The following is a 16535-nucleotide window of genomic DNA, read 5'->3' as shown; positions in this document are numbered from 1 at the left end:
ATCTGGGGCAAGAAAAACTGAAGAAAATGGCGTCGGCTGGTTCTTTTATACCCCTGTCGCACTGACGTCAGGGAAGAAGCGACGACAACTGACGCTGGACCTAGCTTTGGAATTCGGCCGACCGAGGACCCACCTGACGGCAGGAACACCCATCTGTTATGACTGCAGCTGTATTAGCACTCGAACATCTACATTTATGGTAGGTACAAAACTGTACTTTCTGCCAGTCGGATGGAAAACTGTTGAGAATAGTGTGGATAGTACAGATAGTCAGCATTTATCTGATTTTAAACTCCAGGATTTTGAAGAAGTTGTTGTAATGGAAATTCCTTCTGGAGTTTTGCCTGATGAAAAACTGGTTGGTTTATTGAACAAAGGTCATCCTGGAGTGGAGTCTGAAATTTCGAGGTTGGGTATGATGGACAGGGGTTTTGGAATGCATAGCTAGTTGGATGGAAAGGAAATGAGTTATGAGTTGGATGGACATAGGTTACAGGTGGGATACAGTCTGCAAAAGTGTGTGCTGATGCAGTTGGAAAAGCAAAATGCATTGCAGACTTTATTAAAAATGAAAAAAAGGTTTGTTTGGATAAGAAGGAAAAAATAATAGACTGATATTTTGTGTAGAATGATTTATCATTACCGTTGGGTTTTAAACCAAAAGTTGTTATATCATTGATTCATTTGGGGAAAGAGATATTTTGTGACTTAATATTTGAGACTGAAGACTTAATGAAAAGATTTTTGTTAAATTGTGAAAAAAGGACTGTTATCCATGGATTGAATTTAAATTTTCCAGGCAAGGGACTTAAAAACAAAGTGTTTGTGTAATTTCACAGCGATGAAGTTGAGTTAAAAGATATTAAATGAAAAATAATTGTATGTGTTATTCAGTTACTTATATTGGGGAAGTTAAAGATAAGAAGAGTATTTGAAATGAGGGGGTGGATGTTATTTTAAAATATGAAAAAAGATGTGATAAAGCATTTACCAAGTGTTATTTATATATGTAGATGATAAGAGAGGAACAGTTAGGCATATGGAATACCTGAAAAAAATTTTTTCTCTTGTTTTGTTTTGTGGGTATTTCAATCATTTAATAAATGAGTGTATAAAAACTAAGATGTAGTCAATGTGGGGGGAAAGTTATTTGATGAATAAGCATAAAAAGCAATGTATAATATATAAAAGCAATGTAATGTTGAGCAGAATGATGATTAATGTATTGTTATGACTGAAAGAAGGTGGAAAGGTGTTAATGAAAAAGAGAATGAAGTAATAAAAGATGACTTGGATAAAAGTGTTATATTTCAAGAGGATGAATATGACTGTACCTAAAGTATTGAAAATGAAGAAGGAATTGAAAGTGATAAGTCAGATGTTTGTGAAAGGAGTGTAAAGGATATTAGCAAAATAAATTTGGTATGTGCTATGGTAAGGGTGAGGAAAAGGAAGATTTTAAAATACATCACAGAGATTAAAAAGAAATATAATGACTAGTTTTAGAAGTGTTTCAGTTAATGAAAATAGTGATAAGTCTGTTTCTGAGGATCGAGTTAGTTGTATATGAAGTCAGAAAAATATTCAGGTGGTGAAAGAATAGAAAATAAAAAAGTGAAAATTGAAAATACTTCACTTAAACTTAAAAAGAAGGAATAGATAATTTTTAGAGTGCTTTCAGTAAATGTGCATAGTATTTTAAGAATGAAAGGGGTGTAAAGGTGCACTAAATGTGATGTGGATATTATTCCGTTAGAGGATGTAAGATTCCTGACAAGTGAAGAAAGATTGCAGTCAGATAATTTGTACGGTAGAAATACAATATAAAATTTAGGAAGTGAATGTTGTTCTGGAACGGCTGTATTATATGAAAAAAAAACAATAAAAGTAGTAGATGTAACATTGGTAAGGATAGGAAGGTTAAATGTTGTGGATGTGATGTAGAGAGAATATGTTTATAAAATGATATCATTATTTGCATATATAAATAACAAGGAAAGAAAAAAAATCTGTTTCATCAAGTATTAGATCATATGGTGGTTAACATAACAATTGTAATTGCAGGGGACTTTAATTGCAATTTAAAGGGAAAATGTAAAAAGAAAGGGAAATATGTAAACAAGTACAAGAAGTAATAAAATGTGGTAAGTTAACTGTGTGGAATACAAGTCAATGGACTTACAGAAGAGGGGCAGCTGGATCTTGCATTGATCATTTTGTACCAGTGGAAGGTTTGGATATATCAGATGGTGATATGGTAGAAACATTTTTTTTCAGACTATTTAACAATATGGATTAAAATAGCTAATACTCAGAAGCTTAGAGGGGAGAGGTGCAGAACATCCCTGACAAAGCAGCATGGTCTGTTGACCATCACCTCCCATGCTGACATATACTGCACCCCCTTAGAAAAATAACTGGTGTAGTTTTTGGTGTCAGTCAGTTATCTTTTGTTCATATTGTGGCATCATACTTTGGAGAAGATAAAATGAAGCATAGTGCTAGGCTTATACTAGCCTGGGGCATATATTCCTAGAGTTCCCTGATGTCTGTCTTCATGTACCATAGGGAGGTATGTCTCAGGTCATTTACACCCACATGGACTACGACTGAGTCATAGTGGTACTTGTGGTTCAGTGGCCTGAGTGCATGTGTAAGTTGGTGGATCCTGGTCCCTAATAAGCAACTAACAGTGACTTTCTGCTTATTCATCCAGGAGAGAGGGACATCAGTTTGTCTCACAATGAAGACTCCAATGACCAGAATGTTGGCTTGTTTGGTGGCTTGCCTTATGGGCTTAGAAATAGAGGCTCCATGAGATGTAGCTGTATGTATTGATGTGAGTGTTGTTTTGAAAGACTACATTTGGGGTTTGCTGAGGGTATTTGTTATTTGTTCTTCCATCTAGAAGTCTTTGGGGTTTTTTTAAGTTTACATTAAGTGACTCTATGTGGGTCAATGTGTCTGCTTTGAAATGTGTGTGATGGGTGCAGCATATATACAACTGACAACTTGATTAACATTGGGAATGCTTTTATGTGAGAGCCTTGCCTGAAATGACAATGTGTAAATACATCTCTCACATACCTTGTCAGTTTGGTTGAAAATTTACTGGTAACAGAGATAGTAGGAAAGTTCATATCCATGGCAACAGGCCCTTTTTTATTGATTAGACAGTTGCTGTGAGAATATACAATAATGTCAGGAGTATCTGATTTGCAACTCTCTGGGCAGTGCTTCTCACTGGAAATTAGTCACCCAGTGTGCAACTACATATTGGTGAAATTTCAAGGGTACTTTTACAGTAAAAATGTCAACTCAGGGTGTCTGTATCTATACAGGGCACTGCCAAACACTTGAAGGGAAAGTAATAAGTAGACCCTGATGATTTATGGAAGAAGTATTTAGGGAGATTCATGCTGCTGGGATACAATGCCCCTTTGCTTTTTTTCTCACCATAAGAAAAACAATAGCACCAATCCTAAGATGAGAAAGTAGTTCTCAGGCTCTTTGGTTACCAACAGCCTTATCCCAGATGATGCAGGGGTCTGTGGGCTTTTTATAGCCTTTTCCTGATAGTGGGACGGCCAATAAATTTAAATAGCTGAAGGAGAGTGTTTTCATAAAATGATGATTTTTGTGCTTGCTGACAATAGCCAATGAAAGAGGAGAGGAAAGGAAAGGTGTGGTCAGATTAACATAAGGGGAAGGTACCTAGAGAGACAGTTAAGTTTAAAAACTCAACAGTGGAAGGGTGGGGAAAATGTAATTTCTGTGTGACTCACAAGAGGCACAGCTGTGGTCTGTTTCCTAGTTTAAATATGCATTTGAGAGCAGAATACAAGCAAAACAGTGCAAAGAAAGGGGTCTCTCAGAACACTGAAAATCAAACAATCGAACGCTCACATGAGCGAATAATCAGGAACTCGAAAACACGATTGTGGGGGGCTGTGCCCCCCACACCCCCCACTAAATATATATTCCTACTCCGATATTGCACTACAGTGAGGAAAGGGCAAATATTCCGATCTTCACTGTACTGTCATCCAAAAAACTAAATATCACATTCCTGATTTTTGCTCATGTGAGCATTCGATTTTTTGATTTTTCGGTGTTCTAAAGTAAACCCCCCAAAAAATACACCACAATATACAAAAAAGAAGATGGCAATGAAGCAATACAAGTTACAGGAAAGCAAAAGCAAACTAATCTTTCCAATAAGCACAGTTCTTCAGTTTCACAGTAAATCTACTATGATGTGAAGTCACAAGAGATTACTTAAAATATTTAATTGCGGAGACTACATAAGTGATGTGCTGTTGTAGTGCGAATCCAGATATTTCCACTAATATTTTTTAAGCTCGGAAACCTAATAATTATTTGTATGCTAGCTGAAAGCATTGGATATTAAACAACAATATACATAGTTGTGAGAGTCTGTTTACAGTTTTAGAAAATGAGTTTAGCAAAATGTACAATTCTGCTTAAAAAGTGCGTGCAACAAGGGCACAGTTTGTGCTCCATAACAATTTGTTCACCACTGTTTATATTACAGAACTGTGGTCACATATTGTTTTTACATAAGCCGCGGTGGTGCATTGTTGCCTCACAGCAAGAGGTTCTCCCGTTCGATTCTCGACTGGAGCGCCTTCTGTGTGGAGTCTGTATGTCCTCCCCGCGGTCGAGTGGCAATTGAAAGACATGCGTAGAATGGGCATGCCTTCGTTGAAGGTTGGGCATCGAGCTGGCACTTCGGCACCCGTAAAAAATCTACTGCCAATCATCAGCGGACCAGAGTTCCACTGTGATGACCCCTAACCGGGAAAAGCCGAAAGAAGAACAACATCATGAAATAACATTTTACCAGCTCAGTCAGAGCAGAACTACATGGTATAGCATGTGTAGTTGTGACCTTTGTTGATTAGTTCTGTCCTTACTGTGCAAAGAAGAGTTACAGAGCACAATGTTTAGTTCCTAAGGAAGAGAAAAAAACTGCAGTAAGTCATCTAGTCAACGCTTGTAATAAGCATAGCATACTTGTTTGAAGTGTACTGCTTTCATAGTGCATTGTGGGGTTTTTAGTTAGAGAACATGGTTTGTAATAAAATGTAGTCAGTTAGCTTATTGGTTAAGGTGTTTACCTTGCAGATAAAAGGTGCAGGGTTTGATTTTCAAATAGGATAATTGGTTAGGCTTAAAATGTCCCACAAGGGCAGGTAGCCTATTACTAATCTATGGAATCATAAATGATTTGTTGTAGCACATTGTCATTTGCTAACCAGTGATGTTCACCACATGGATCTTTAAAGAGTATAATTCATGACATGAATGTAATTCAGCCTTAAACCAACATTAAACCTTCTTGAACTGGTACTTGTTTTTAATCTAAATGTCAAATGAAAATTAGGTCTTCATTAACCTTAAAGGGCATACCTTGCTGCCTATGATCTTCTGGGTGGATAAAACTTTTATTGGCAAACTTTGAGGCTGCCTTTCCCATTGGACCCTACATATGCTTCCTCCATTTCTTAATTTCTTCCCACCAGTAAACACAGTTGGTTGAATTCTTAGCAACCTTAGACTACATGTTTTGTAAAAAGCTGTGAAATCATTCCAAATTCTGTTCCTTCTGCCAGATGTTCTAAGAACAGATTGGCAAACATATCTCCACTCTGGTCTGTATGTATTTAGCATTTTGGACTTTACAACAATATATGCTTCTCTTTCTGCCAAGGCTCCCCGCCTTTGTCTTATTTTTCTTTTTTTTCTTAGTCTGGGTTTTGGCTAACACAACTGGGATTTCTAAGAAATGTGATTTCAAACATTAAGCACACCAGTGGTCACAAACTGTTTATTGTCTATATTTTCCATCTTAAATCTGAACTTGGTGAAATGTCTGCAAAATTTATTGAGGCTAGTTTAAGGAGGCAAAGGTAGTTGAATTGCCGGTTTCTGTTAAAACTTCAAATTGGAGCTAAGTCCTAGAAGGAGCTTGTTTTTAAGAAGACCTCAGCCTTTATTCTGGTGCTTCTAAACATAATAAAAGGAGCTTCTCCTCTCATCCTTTTCCGGCTTTTCAGTGATTTGTAGGCCTGTTCAGCTGCCTAAAAGACAGTGTTTCTTAAAATTAAGTCTGTCAAACAGTTGTCTGTTAAGGTCAAATATGCAAACTGAATTATAATTACAGCTATGCTTTTTTCCACAAAACTATGGGTTCAAGTAATATTGACAGAGTAGTTCCCTTAGATGATTGCTGCTTCTAAAATTGTAGTAAGGTTTCTGACTAAAAGTTCTACAGTTGTGCTGGTCAGTTGTGTGTCAGAACAGACACCCATGCCCATACTCCTGAGTGAGGCAGTTTTGTCCCCCCCTCATTCAGATGTTCGCATTTGTTGTGATGAGCTGGCAGGGATATTCATCATGGAACTTCAGCATGAGAAGACAGCTTCAATCCCTTCCCTCTTGCAGACCACAAAGAAGCATGAAGGTGGATCCAGTGTGGATGTGTATTTCCTGTCAGGATCATTTATGCTGCAGTGCGGCAGTGCGCCACATATATCAGAACACTACTCTAAGCTCACACCTTCCTTCCTTGGATGCTGGAGTCCCACCTTCATCCATTCCAAAGATGGGTGGGCCAACAGCGGCTCCCTATTTCTTATGACTCAGATTGCTCCTGTCTTGCCTGCAAATGGTCTGTCATTTGTTCTATCTATAGAGGCCTATCAGCCTTTTCTGACACTGGCCCTGTCTAGGGGTCCAACATTGGCACTGTTTATCCAGAATCAACTCCTGTAATGCTTGCTCAGTCTTCTAGTTGCCCTGTGTGGGATCTAGTATGTCTCTCTTTTTCTTTTTCTTTTTTTCAAACACCGTTAAACCTTTATTGAATTACACTTGTGATGTTACATTTATACAAAAGTAATCAAACTATGTTAACAAGTTCACTTTTACAAACATTGTACTTCACATATATTGCTATATATCATATAATTAAGCAACATTACATAAATTATTCAATTCCTGCTCTTTTTTAAACAAGAAATATCTTTATTAAACCATCACTTATGACATAGCATTTATACATTTATATAAATGAAAACAAACCACACCGACACACTTCTAGTTACAAGTATTTTACATCACAAACCATGCTGACACACTCCCAGATGCAAATATCATGCATCACTTATAATCTACCCAATCATTTTCAGTCAAACATTACATAGCTCATTTAAGTCCTGCCTTCTTTTAAACCTCTTTCATCCCCTATATGTATTGTTCCAACAATTCCCATTTTTTTGTATGTAGTCTGCTCCTACCCTTTTCTAAAGATCTTAATTCCAGTTGTTTTATCTCTGTTACTGTATTCACTGTTTCTCTTATATAGGCCAATGTCGATGGAGTCAAATACATGCACACCCAGTAAAAGTTATATAGATTGGAGCAGTTTTTTTGTTTTTTTTTGGGGGGGGGGGGCTCCATCACCCATCACTTGCATATTATTAGTGTAGAGTTCAGTCCAGTATGAGTCTTACAGTCTACCCCAGTGGAGGACCAGCAGAAAATTATATCCATGCTACTGGCTTTGGGACTTTTCATCTCAGGACAACTAGCTCCTCCTTGAAGAACACTTTCTTCATCCACTTTGAAGGTTTCCACAGAGACACCAAGACGGTTGGCCAAAAAGACTCTCCTCACTGACCCCTGAATGAAATATGAGGATGTTGAAGAGCACCACTTCCCCACTTTCATCTCTAGAGGACTCAGAGTTTACTACAGTTTTACAGCTAATGGACAAAGGTCAGCCAAAAGACTCTCCTCACTGACCCCTGAGTGAAATATTAGGACGTTGAAGAACACCACGCCCCCACTTTCATCTCTAGAGGGCCCAGAGTTTACTGAAGTTTTACAGCTAATGGACAAAGGTGACAACCTTTCCTAAGACATGCCTTCCCATGGAAGCCACTGAAGGATGCCTGTAGGACTTGGCAAACATTCTTCATGGTCCTTCCTCTCACTGATATCATTGGAGGTATAGTAAAGGATGCATGGGATAGCATTAACGCTATGGCCCCTTCATCCAAAGACGACATATAGTACATTTAGATCCCCTCCAAATTGTGCTACATATGAAGATATGCCTCTTGTTACTGTTTGTACTACTTTGTGAAGGATTCATTCTCTTTTCTCAGCTGCTCTGTCCTCTCAACAAGGACTCCAGAGCTCTAGACATACACTGGAAATAGGCCACAGCGTCATTTCAGATTTTAACTTTAGGGAATTGAATTACTGTATAGATGTTCAAAGGGATGTATCAGATGAAATATTACGTACTGCAGGGCCTTCCAGATGGACTAAGGGTAAGCTACTCAGACAAACTTCATTGTATTTAACTGTGAGCAACCTTATGGTAGCAGTTATGTACAGTGCTAGAAAAGGAGATTCCAGGACAGCAACGTAGGAATAGCCATTCACTAGTACTTCCTGTTCTGTCTTAAGTCCTTGGTATAAATTCCAGAAACAGTAAATAGAACACAGGCCTTTACCCCAGAGCTTAAAGGCTTGTGTCTAAAATCTGACCCAACAACCTGCACTCTGCCCTGATAATTAAAATGACTTCTGTCACCACTGGTTATATTTGACAATTTTGTAAAGATACACACAGGTGGAAAACCTGTATCATCTGATCACAGAAAATGTAAAAAGTGAAGTACTGCAAAACCTAGAGATGCTATACTAAGAATTTAAGCAAATTCAACCAGCAGACCTGTCTGTCAGCAGTGGGGTTCCACAGAGTTCAGTGCTGAGTCCCCTGTTGTTTAGAATATACGTCTCAGAAGTTCAGACCAAAACAGGGGGGCTGTGGCTGACTAAGTTTCCTGACGACTGCAAATTAGGTGCAATCATTGAATCCCCAAACAATGTCAATATACTTCAAGACGGACTTACACAAACCATTGATCGGTGCCAAAGCCATGGAATCAAACTCATTGCTAAAAAATGCATTATCATCCCCTCCAGTAAAAACGATATCCCTGCAGACTATCATATAAATATTAATACCCTAAGTAAAAACTCAGTAGTGAGAGACTTTGGAACGCAAGTTGACAGTAGCCTATACTTTGACCAACATGTGTCTGCTGGGGAAAGGAAGGCATTCTACTTTGCACACCCCATTAGCAAAGGCATTGTCTCAAGAGCAAAAGAGGTTATAATTCCCTTGTACTTGACCTTCATCAGGGCAATAATTTACAGTGCTCCCTTTGGTATATACCTTACCAGGCACCTGCAACAACTTGAGAGATCTCAAAGATTTCTAACCAAGAAAATTCAGGGTCTCCAGAACATGTCATACATTGACAGACCGAAGTCACTGTCACTGTACTCAGCAGCATACAGACTATTTATAGGAGAGTTGTGCCTGGCCAGATCAAAACCTAATGGAAATCATGCACATCCACACGTCAAATGGGACAAGGATCAGCCACTCTAGGAGCCTTAACTTGGCCCGCAACATAAATAGGACCTGCTGGAGAGACAGATATGTCTCTCAGAGGTTGCCATTCCTCTGGAATAGGCTACCAGTTCATATCAAACAAAGCCCCTCTATGACCATGTTTAAGCGTAGCCTGGATGACTGGATGAGAAACTGTAAATTCCTACTGGGGATTTCACCTATGACCCTCCTAGATATGGGCAGTTGTTGCTAACTAAGATCTCAAGATTAGACACGATCCTTTATATTGTTTTTCTCTAGTATTATATTGGTCACACACGACTAGGCTTATAAAGACCTTCGGGTCAACAGCCCAGTAACCACTTATGAACTTATGTGACAACTTCAGTATACAATATAATGGGCAACATGTCACACTTAAGCATGTTTGTTTTACTGTCAGGTGTGCTTATTGAGACTAATGCCCTCTTCTTTTCATGGGACATCCGTGCGCAGAAGAAGGCTATGTGGTTTGATTGTGTTACATAGTATACAGGAAAGAGGTGATGGGGATTCACACCCGGGACAGTGGAACTCCTAAGTCACATTCTGTTTGTCATGCTAAATTTTAAATTGTCTTCAAGTGTTTATCTTTGTCTTATACAAAGAGGCGGTCTCACCTGTGTAACATTGTCTGTTTCACTCTTTAAGTTTAGTTAGTGAGACAAAGCATAGGGATGTGATCTAAACAGCCCACAGTCATGCAGAAACAAGTGTGGTTAAATAAAAAGTGATACAGCTGCTTATCAATATCTCTCCCAATCCTCAGGAAATCAACAAACTAGGTGAAATCATTTCTGCAGTTTCGAGCCCTAAAAAAACAATTTCATCCTCTTACAGATTACTGAACTCCTTATTATATAAATCTAATTGCCTTTTCTCTAACTACTGGGATAACCAAGGTTCCCCCATTACAGAGGAACAAAAACTTTCAGCTATAAAAACTACTGTAGAACTCTCCCCTTTTAAAAAACTCTTATATACCCAACTGATGTTGAACAGCTCTTACTACACTCCTGTAACACTCAATAAATTTAACCCCAATCTATCCCCCTCATGCACTTGTTGCCCCTATCCGAGAGCTGATTTACTCCACATTATGTGGTACTGCAACCACTCCCATAAACTCTGGTGCTCTCTAAAAGTTTGTCTGCAGAAAATGGGATACTATAACTCCACACTTTCATGGGAAACAGCCATTCTCCATATCCCCCCTCCAAGTTGCCTAAACTAGAACTCCACATTTTAATTACTCTTTGCTCCCTTATCAAACTATACATCACAAATAACTGGATGGATCGCACTAAACTCTGTTGGAGGGGTTTCAAAGAGGTGGCAATTAAACATATTTCTGCTCATAAGTTCATTATAAATGGACCTAGGAAGAAAGCCTATTTCAGCAAATTATGGAGATGTCTAATTGATTTAATTCTGAGTGAATAATTCCTTGTTATTGCATATCATTGTCTTTTTTTTTTTATGTTCTGTGAAATGCATATCCATATCCCTGTTATTATTCGGAGATCCACTGCCAACTCTCATAACTCTCTTTTTCTTCCCCTCTTTATTGTCTCTTTATAGGTTTGGTAGCACGTTAATTTGTAAATATTGTATATAAGTGTTTTTGGTTGTAGATAGATTACAATGCCTTCTGTATCTCTGTTTTACTTTTTTTTTTATCATTGTTAAAATGCCCTCATGCCCATAACAACATGTGATAATTCAATGTTTAATCACAATGTTCATAATCACAATGTTTTCTATTTTTCTGTATGCATTGTTTTTATTATGGAAAAATAAAAAATTATTTGAAAAAAAAAAAAAAAAGTGACCCAACTGGTGGGTAAAGTTGCAGAGAAACAGGCTTTCACAGCAGTCAGTTTGGTCTACCTTAAATTACTAATTCCATGAAGTTTTCTAATGTGTTTTTGTTTTATTTTTTTTCCTAGGAAAAAGGAATATATGTGCAGGAAAATGACAGAAATGGACAGAGTGCTAAATGAAAGACACTTATTCCATGGCACCTCTGCGGATGTTGTAGCTGGCATTTGTAAACACAATTTTGATCCACGAGTGTGTGGGAAACATGCAACTATGTTTGGACAAGGCAGTTATTTTGCTAAGAAAGCCAGTTACTCTCATAACTTTTCCAAAAAGTCCATAGAAGGAACGCACTACATGTTCTTGGCTAAGGTCCTCACAGGAAAATATACAGTGGGAAATCCAAGTATAAGAAGACCTCCTCCACTGAATCCGCTTTACACCACCAGTGACTTATTTGACTCTTGTGTGGACAACTGCTTTGAGCCCCAGATTTTTGTTATTTTTAATGATGACCAGAGCTACCCTTATTTCATTATTCAGTATGAAGAAGTTAGCAACACCGTGTCCATCTGATGCTGCTTTGAAAAGAGTTTGAATCGAACTGTTACATTTAACAGCCAGATCTTCAAACAGCAATGGCAGACTTGACTCTGCTGTAGCTGGCAAATGAACCCTAGACATAAGAAGAAAAAAAACTTGAATCATTTTACTTTTCCTAGTTGTTTGTCCTGATTTTATTTTATAATTTTTTTCCTGACAGTCTAGTGTGTGCTGCTGCAGGAAGGATATTGGGTTCAGAGACAGAAAAATGAAATGGTCCCTTCTCTCACTGGTTACTTATTCTGATGAAACTGAAGTGCATTGCCCATTTCCTTGCCTCTTGTGTAATTGTAGAATCAGTAGTCTAAAGGTTAAAAGAGAATATGTTTTGGGGGTTTCCATAATTTTGTGGTTGCTCGTAACATTTTGTTATTTAAAAAAATATTGGAAATAGTTGTCAGACTTGATCCTTCCTGAACATGAAATTTGAAGTCCATATACAGAAATCATAGAAGTATGCAACACTTCCTGGTTGAACTACTACTGTTGATGCAAAAGAGAAATTTACTTTTAATGGTGGCTAATGTTCAAGCAAAATGCAAATGTATTTTAATACAGTTTGCCCTGCACTTGTAGTTTGTTTCACTGCAAAATGTAAATATGTTTTTTTTTTCATTGTTTATAGTTGAACGGCGCGCCATGCCTTTTGTTTATAAGACATTATTTATGTTAGTAAATGGTCATGTTTAAAGCAATGCCTTTGTTGCAAATATTTTATTGTGTCACTAAATGTTGTATGTCTTTTTGGCTTTTCTCAGTTAGGTTGCCACAGTAGAACTCCGGTCCGCTAATGATTGGCAGTAGATTTTTTATGGTGCCGAGTTGCCAGCCCGACGCCCAACCTTCAGCGAAGGCACACTCATTCACGCATGTCTTTCGGAGGCCACTCGACCACGGGGAGGACATGCAGACTCCACACAGAAGGCACTCCAGCCATGAATTGAACAGGAGAACCTCTTGCTGTGAAACAACAATGTTACTGCTGTACCATGTCACTAAATGTGTTAGTAAAATCATGATCAGGTCAGACTGATATTTAAAACAGACCTGCTGAAAAACTGCTGATTGGAGATGGGAAACTGCTTGAAGATGCTTAATTTAGGCATGTGCACAAGCTTTAAAAAATCAGTACTTCTGTAACAACGTGTATTAACCCTGTAGTGTATAAATGTCTTGACATGTCTGTTTTGTAGTTAAATAATCTAAGTTAAAATAGAAATCACACAATTCTTAAGATGCTTTCTGAGTTCCAAGCAGTGCCTTTTTTATAGTACTGAAGTACATATTATGAGGTAAGTATGGAGAGAAAAACTTGTTTACCAGTGCACTCTCCTAGCCTCTGCTGTGTTCCTGAGGCACTGTTTGTCTCTTGAGAATGCCTTTTCTTGTGAAACAGCATTGCCCCAGCACATGTCTGTCCTTTAATAAGGTTGTGTACAATATTCTTTCAGGTTACATTCCTGTGAAACATTCAGAATAGCCCACTAACAAATACTGACAGCCTTTGAACAGGCTGATAGCTATCATGAACATCAGTAAGACTGTTTAGTGCCATTTTCTACAGGGTGTTACAGACCTGCATATTTGATATTCTAGCCTTTATATTTTCTCTGGACCAGTATGACTCTTTACATAAGCCTCCATTTTGTAGTACTTTGCTTCATAATATTTCCTAACCAGTACATTTGTGGTATTTGTATGAGGTGTTAAGTGAGTTCTGAGTTGCTTATATTGGCAATGATTCATTTAGATGATACAAAGCCCATGAGAGCTTTTAACAAAAACAAAAACATTATTTTAAAGTATCAAAATGCTAATGGCCTGTATAGTATAATTAAAGACAGAACAGAAATGTATGTATGAAACGCAACAGAAGTTCCTTGGATAAATAAAGTATTCAAAGGCAAAACATTTAGTGTGTCTTCAGAAAAAGGAAATAAAAAAATATTAGATACCACATCTACTCCAGAATAAAGAACCTTTGCTCACCTTTGCTTAAAAAAATCCACTAAACCAGAATAAACAAACACAGCAAATCAGTTTTCTTGACATACTGCTAACATATACTCCATATAAGTGCTATTCTACCAAGCTAATTCCAAATCCCATATCAGATCACTTTCCATTCATCTCTGGCAAAATACTATTTGTAATTTCTTGGTCACAAAGAAACCTCTCATTATGGTTCTTCAAAGTCTAAATTATTACCCTCTTTACTCAATAAATGACTCTACTAAAGTTCTGCAACTACTCAACTCTTTGCCTTTTTATTCAAGAATCCTTTGTTTGATGAGTGCACATTGAGTTAGTAGAAATAATAGTCTATAGTTAACACCAAACCTTACAAAGAAGCTCAAGAATAAATCCTTATGGAAGGCATCTTGCAAACCAAACCTCCATTGCAAAACTAAACAAGAATTTTCCAGGTAAAAAACATCTTCCAAAGTGAACAAAGAAATACTTCTTAGAAATCCTAAAGCCTCAGTGGTGTAAAGATAAAAAAAAAATCTGGACTACCCGATGAGGTGTTCTCAGCTGAACATTTTAAATTAAATAGCAACCTGCAGTTCTGGCAGATCAGTTCAGACTTCCTTTGTAGGCCATGTAGTCATTTCTCTAACTATGCCAAAGCTTCTTGACTCCATAATTCCAACCAATCAGGTCTTGAACTACTACATACCATTTTAATTCAGACCCTGGGCCTGTAATACACTTTATGTACTGCTCATAAAATTCTTTAAAAGTCATTCTCCAGATTCTGTCTATCCTCCAAAAAAATCTGCCACGTTTATCTTTGAGCCTTTTGCCTATGTATTCTTTCACTGTATCTCTTCAGTAACTGCGTTTAAGTAGAAAAATCTCCACTTTAATTCAGCTACCTAAAATCTAACCCCTTTGAACTTAATCACATTTGTCCTATTACTATTCTCTCCCCTATGTCTAAAACTCTCAAGCATTGTCTTTATAAGTAGATGGTACTGTTTGTTCAAGACGGACACAGTCTAGCCAATAAATAGCATGGTTTCCATCCCAACTTCAGTATTTCATTGTCTTTTCTTGGTCACCACAACTATATTTTAAACTTTGACAAGGGTCTCCTGACTGGCAGTATCCTTGTAGGCCTGAAACCAGCCCCTGCTTTTATGATTTTTTTTTCTCCCGATAAAACAGTTTTGTGCCCTTTATTTCAACAATCTCTTTATGAAGTGGCACCCAAGCTATGTTTCTAATAAACCCTTTGAAGCTGAAATTAATAACTCAGGTTTCCTCATTATTCACTTGACCTCTGAGGTACCACAAGGGTTTTCCCTTGGGTCAGTTCTCTTCTCCTTGTTTACCAACTTCTCCCCTGACCACAATGTAAATGTGATCCACTCTGCAGACAACCTGTTATCCAAAGATTCTGACAACCCAATTAGACTTCAAAAGCTACATCAAAAAGAATGTAACTATATGTGGAACTGGCTCCCTGATCATATGCTGTCTGTAAACTCATCAGAGACAGAAGTTGGAACCACCTGATGAATGCTTAACTGCTCATCATTAGACATCTTGGATCCCCTAGGCAGCCTCAAAGAGCACGTAAGCACATCAGAATATCTTTGTGTCATCTTGCATCTCCCAGGCAACCCTATGGAGCAAATAAACACAACAGAATATTTTTTGTGTACTACTCTAACTCAGGGTACCTTTTCACTCATGTGCAGAAGTATTTTCAAGAAAAGCTCCACAACAGTTAAAAATGTCATATTGTATTACACAACCTTCATCCGTAGATGCTACAGCACTAAAAATGTCATAATCCCTTAACTTGACTGCTGTTATCCCATAACTGCACTAAGTAACTCAATGAGCGGTAATCTTCAGAAAACCTTTACTAAAATTTGCTACCTCAGTAATGTAGCAGATTCCGGAACTTACCACTGTCATTTTAATGCACTAATACTCTTCTTGTTAATCATGGGGTTGTCTATCTTTTCTCTGCAACTGCCAATAAATTTCTATTTCCAAACTACCACTGTCTGTGAAATTCTACACACACAGTGTTACAATCCATAAGAGTGCACACTAAACATAACTGAGAGGGCCTTCCATATGTTCATGCTATCCATCTGGAATTGTGTCCCACCTGCTGTACATAATATCCCCAAGTTAGTATCTTTCAAGTCATCAGTTATTGCACAATTTATCAGTTCAATACAATGTCACCTCAATAGCATGTACCCCCACTATCACTTTTTTCCACTCTTCTGTCGTATGAACGGCAACATCTTAAGAATGAACTGTATCACCAAATGCTTTCCTTGTACGGAAGTTAAATGCTTAGAACCTCCCACATTATTATTTTCTATTGTCTCCAGCTAGCTGTGATTATAGTAAGTGTTTGTTAATAGTGCTTTGAGATTACTGTAATTATTTTGCAAATATTGATCTGTAACTGTATCACTGTTGTGAGCACTGAGTTTAATTTTTACTTGATTTGTATTTAGCAGTTATTCCAAAATTATACAGTACTGCACATGCTAATTACTATTATCTGTTTGCCTATGGCTTTGTACGTTGCTGAAAAGGGTCAGTTGACCAGCCTGTCCATCCAGTTAATAGAAGAATG

At 37.6% G+C, this 16535-nt stretch overlaps 1 protein-coding gene across 3 annotated transcripts in view; it reads left to right on the top strand.

Annotated features, from left to right (window-relative positions):
- LOC122801033 (TCDD inducible poly(ADP-ribose) polymerase) overlaps positions 1-12618 on the top strand; it is a 156929-nt gene extending 144311 nt beyond the window's left edge. For all 3 annotated transcript variants that reach the window (XM_044070493.1, XM_044070494.1, XM_044070495.1), the window contains exon 6: positions 11449-12618. In XM_044070493.1, the coding sequence (XP_043926428.1) occupies positions 11449-11896 (448 nt within the window). In that variant the 3' untranslated portion in view covers positions 11897-12618. The remainder of the gene's footprint in view (positions 1-11448) is intronic.
- Positions 12619-16535: the final 3917 nt, after the last annotated feature.

The sequence above is a fragment of the Protopterus annectens genome, chromosome 4.part1, assembly GCF_019279795.1.
Source record: "Protopterus annectens isolate FY-2018-M chromosome 4.part1, PAN1.0, whole genome shotgun sequence".
Lineage (NCBI taxonomy): Eukaryota > Metazoa > Chordata > Ceratodontiformes > Protopteridae > Protopterus > Protopterus annectens.
Note: the sequence above shows the minus strand (reverse complement) of the source record. Positions and strands in the feature narration are given on the sequence as shown.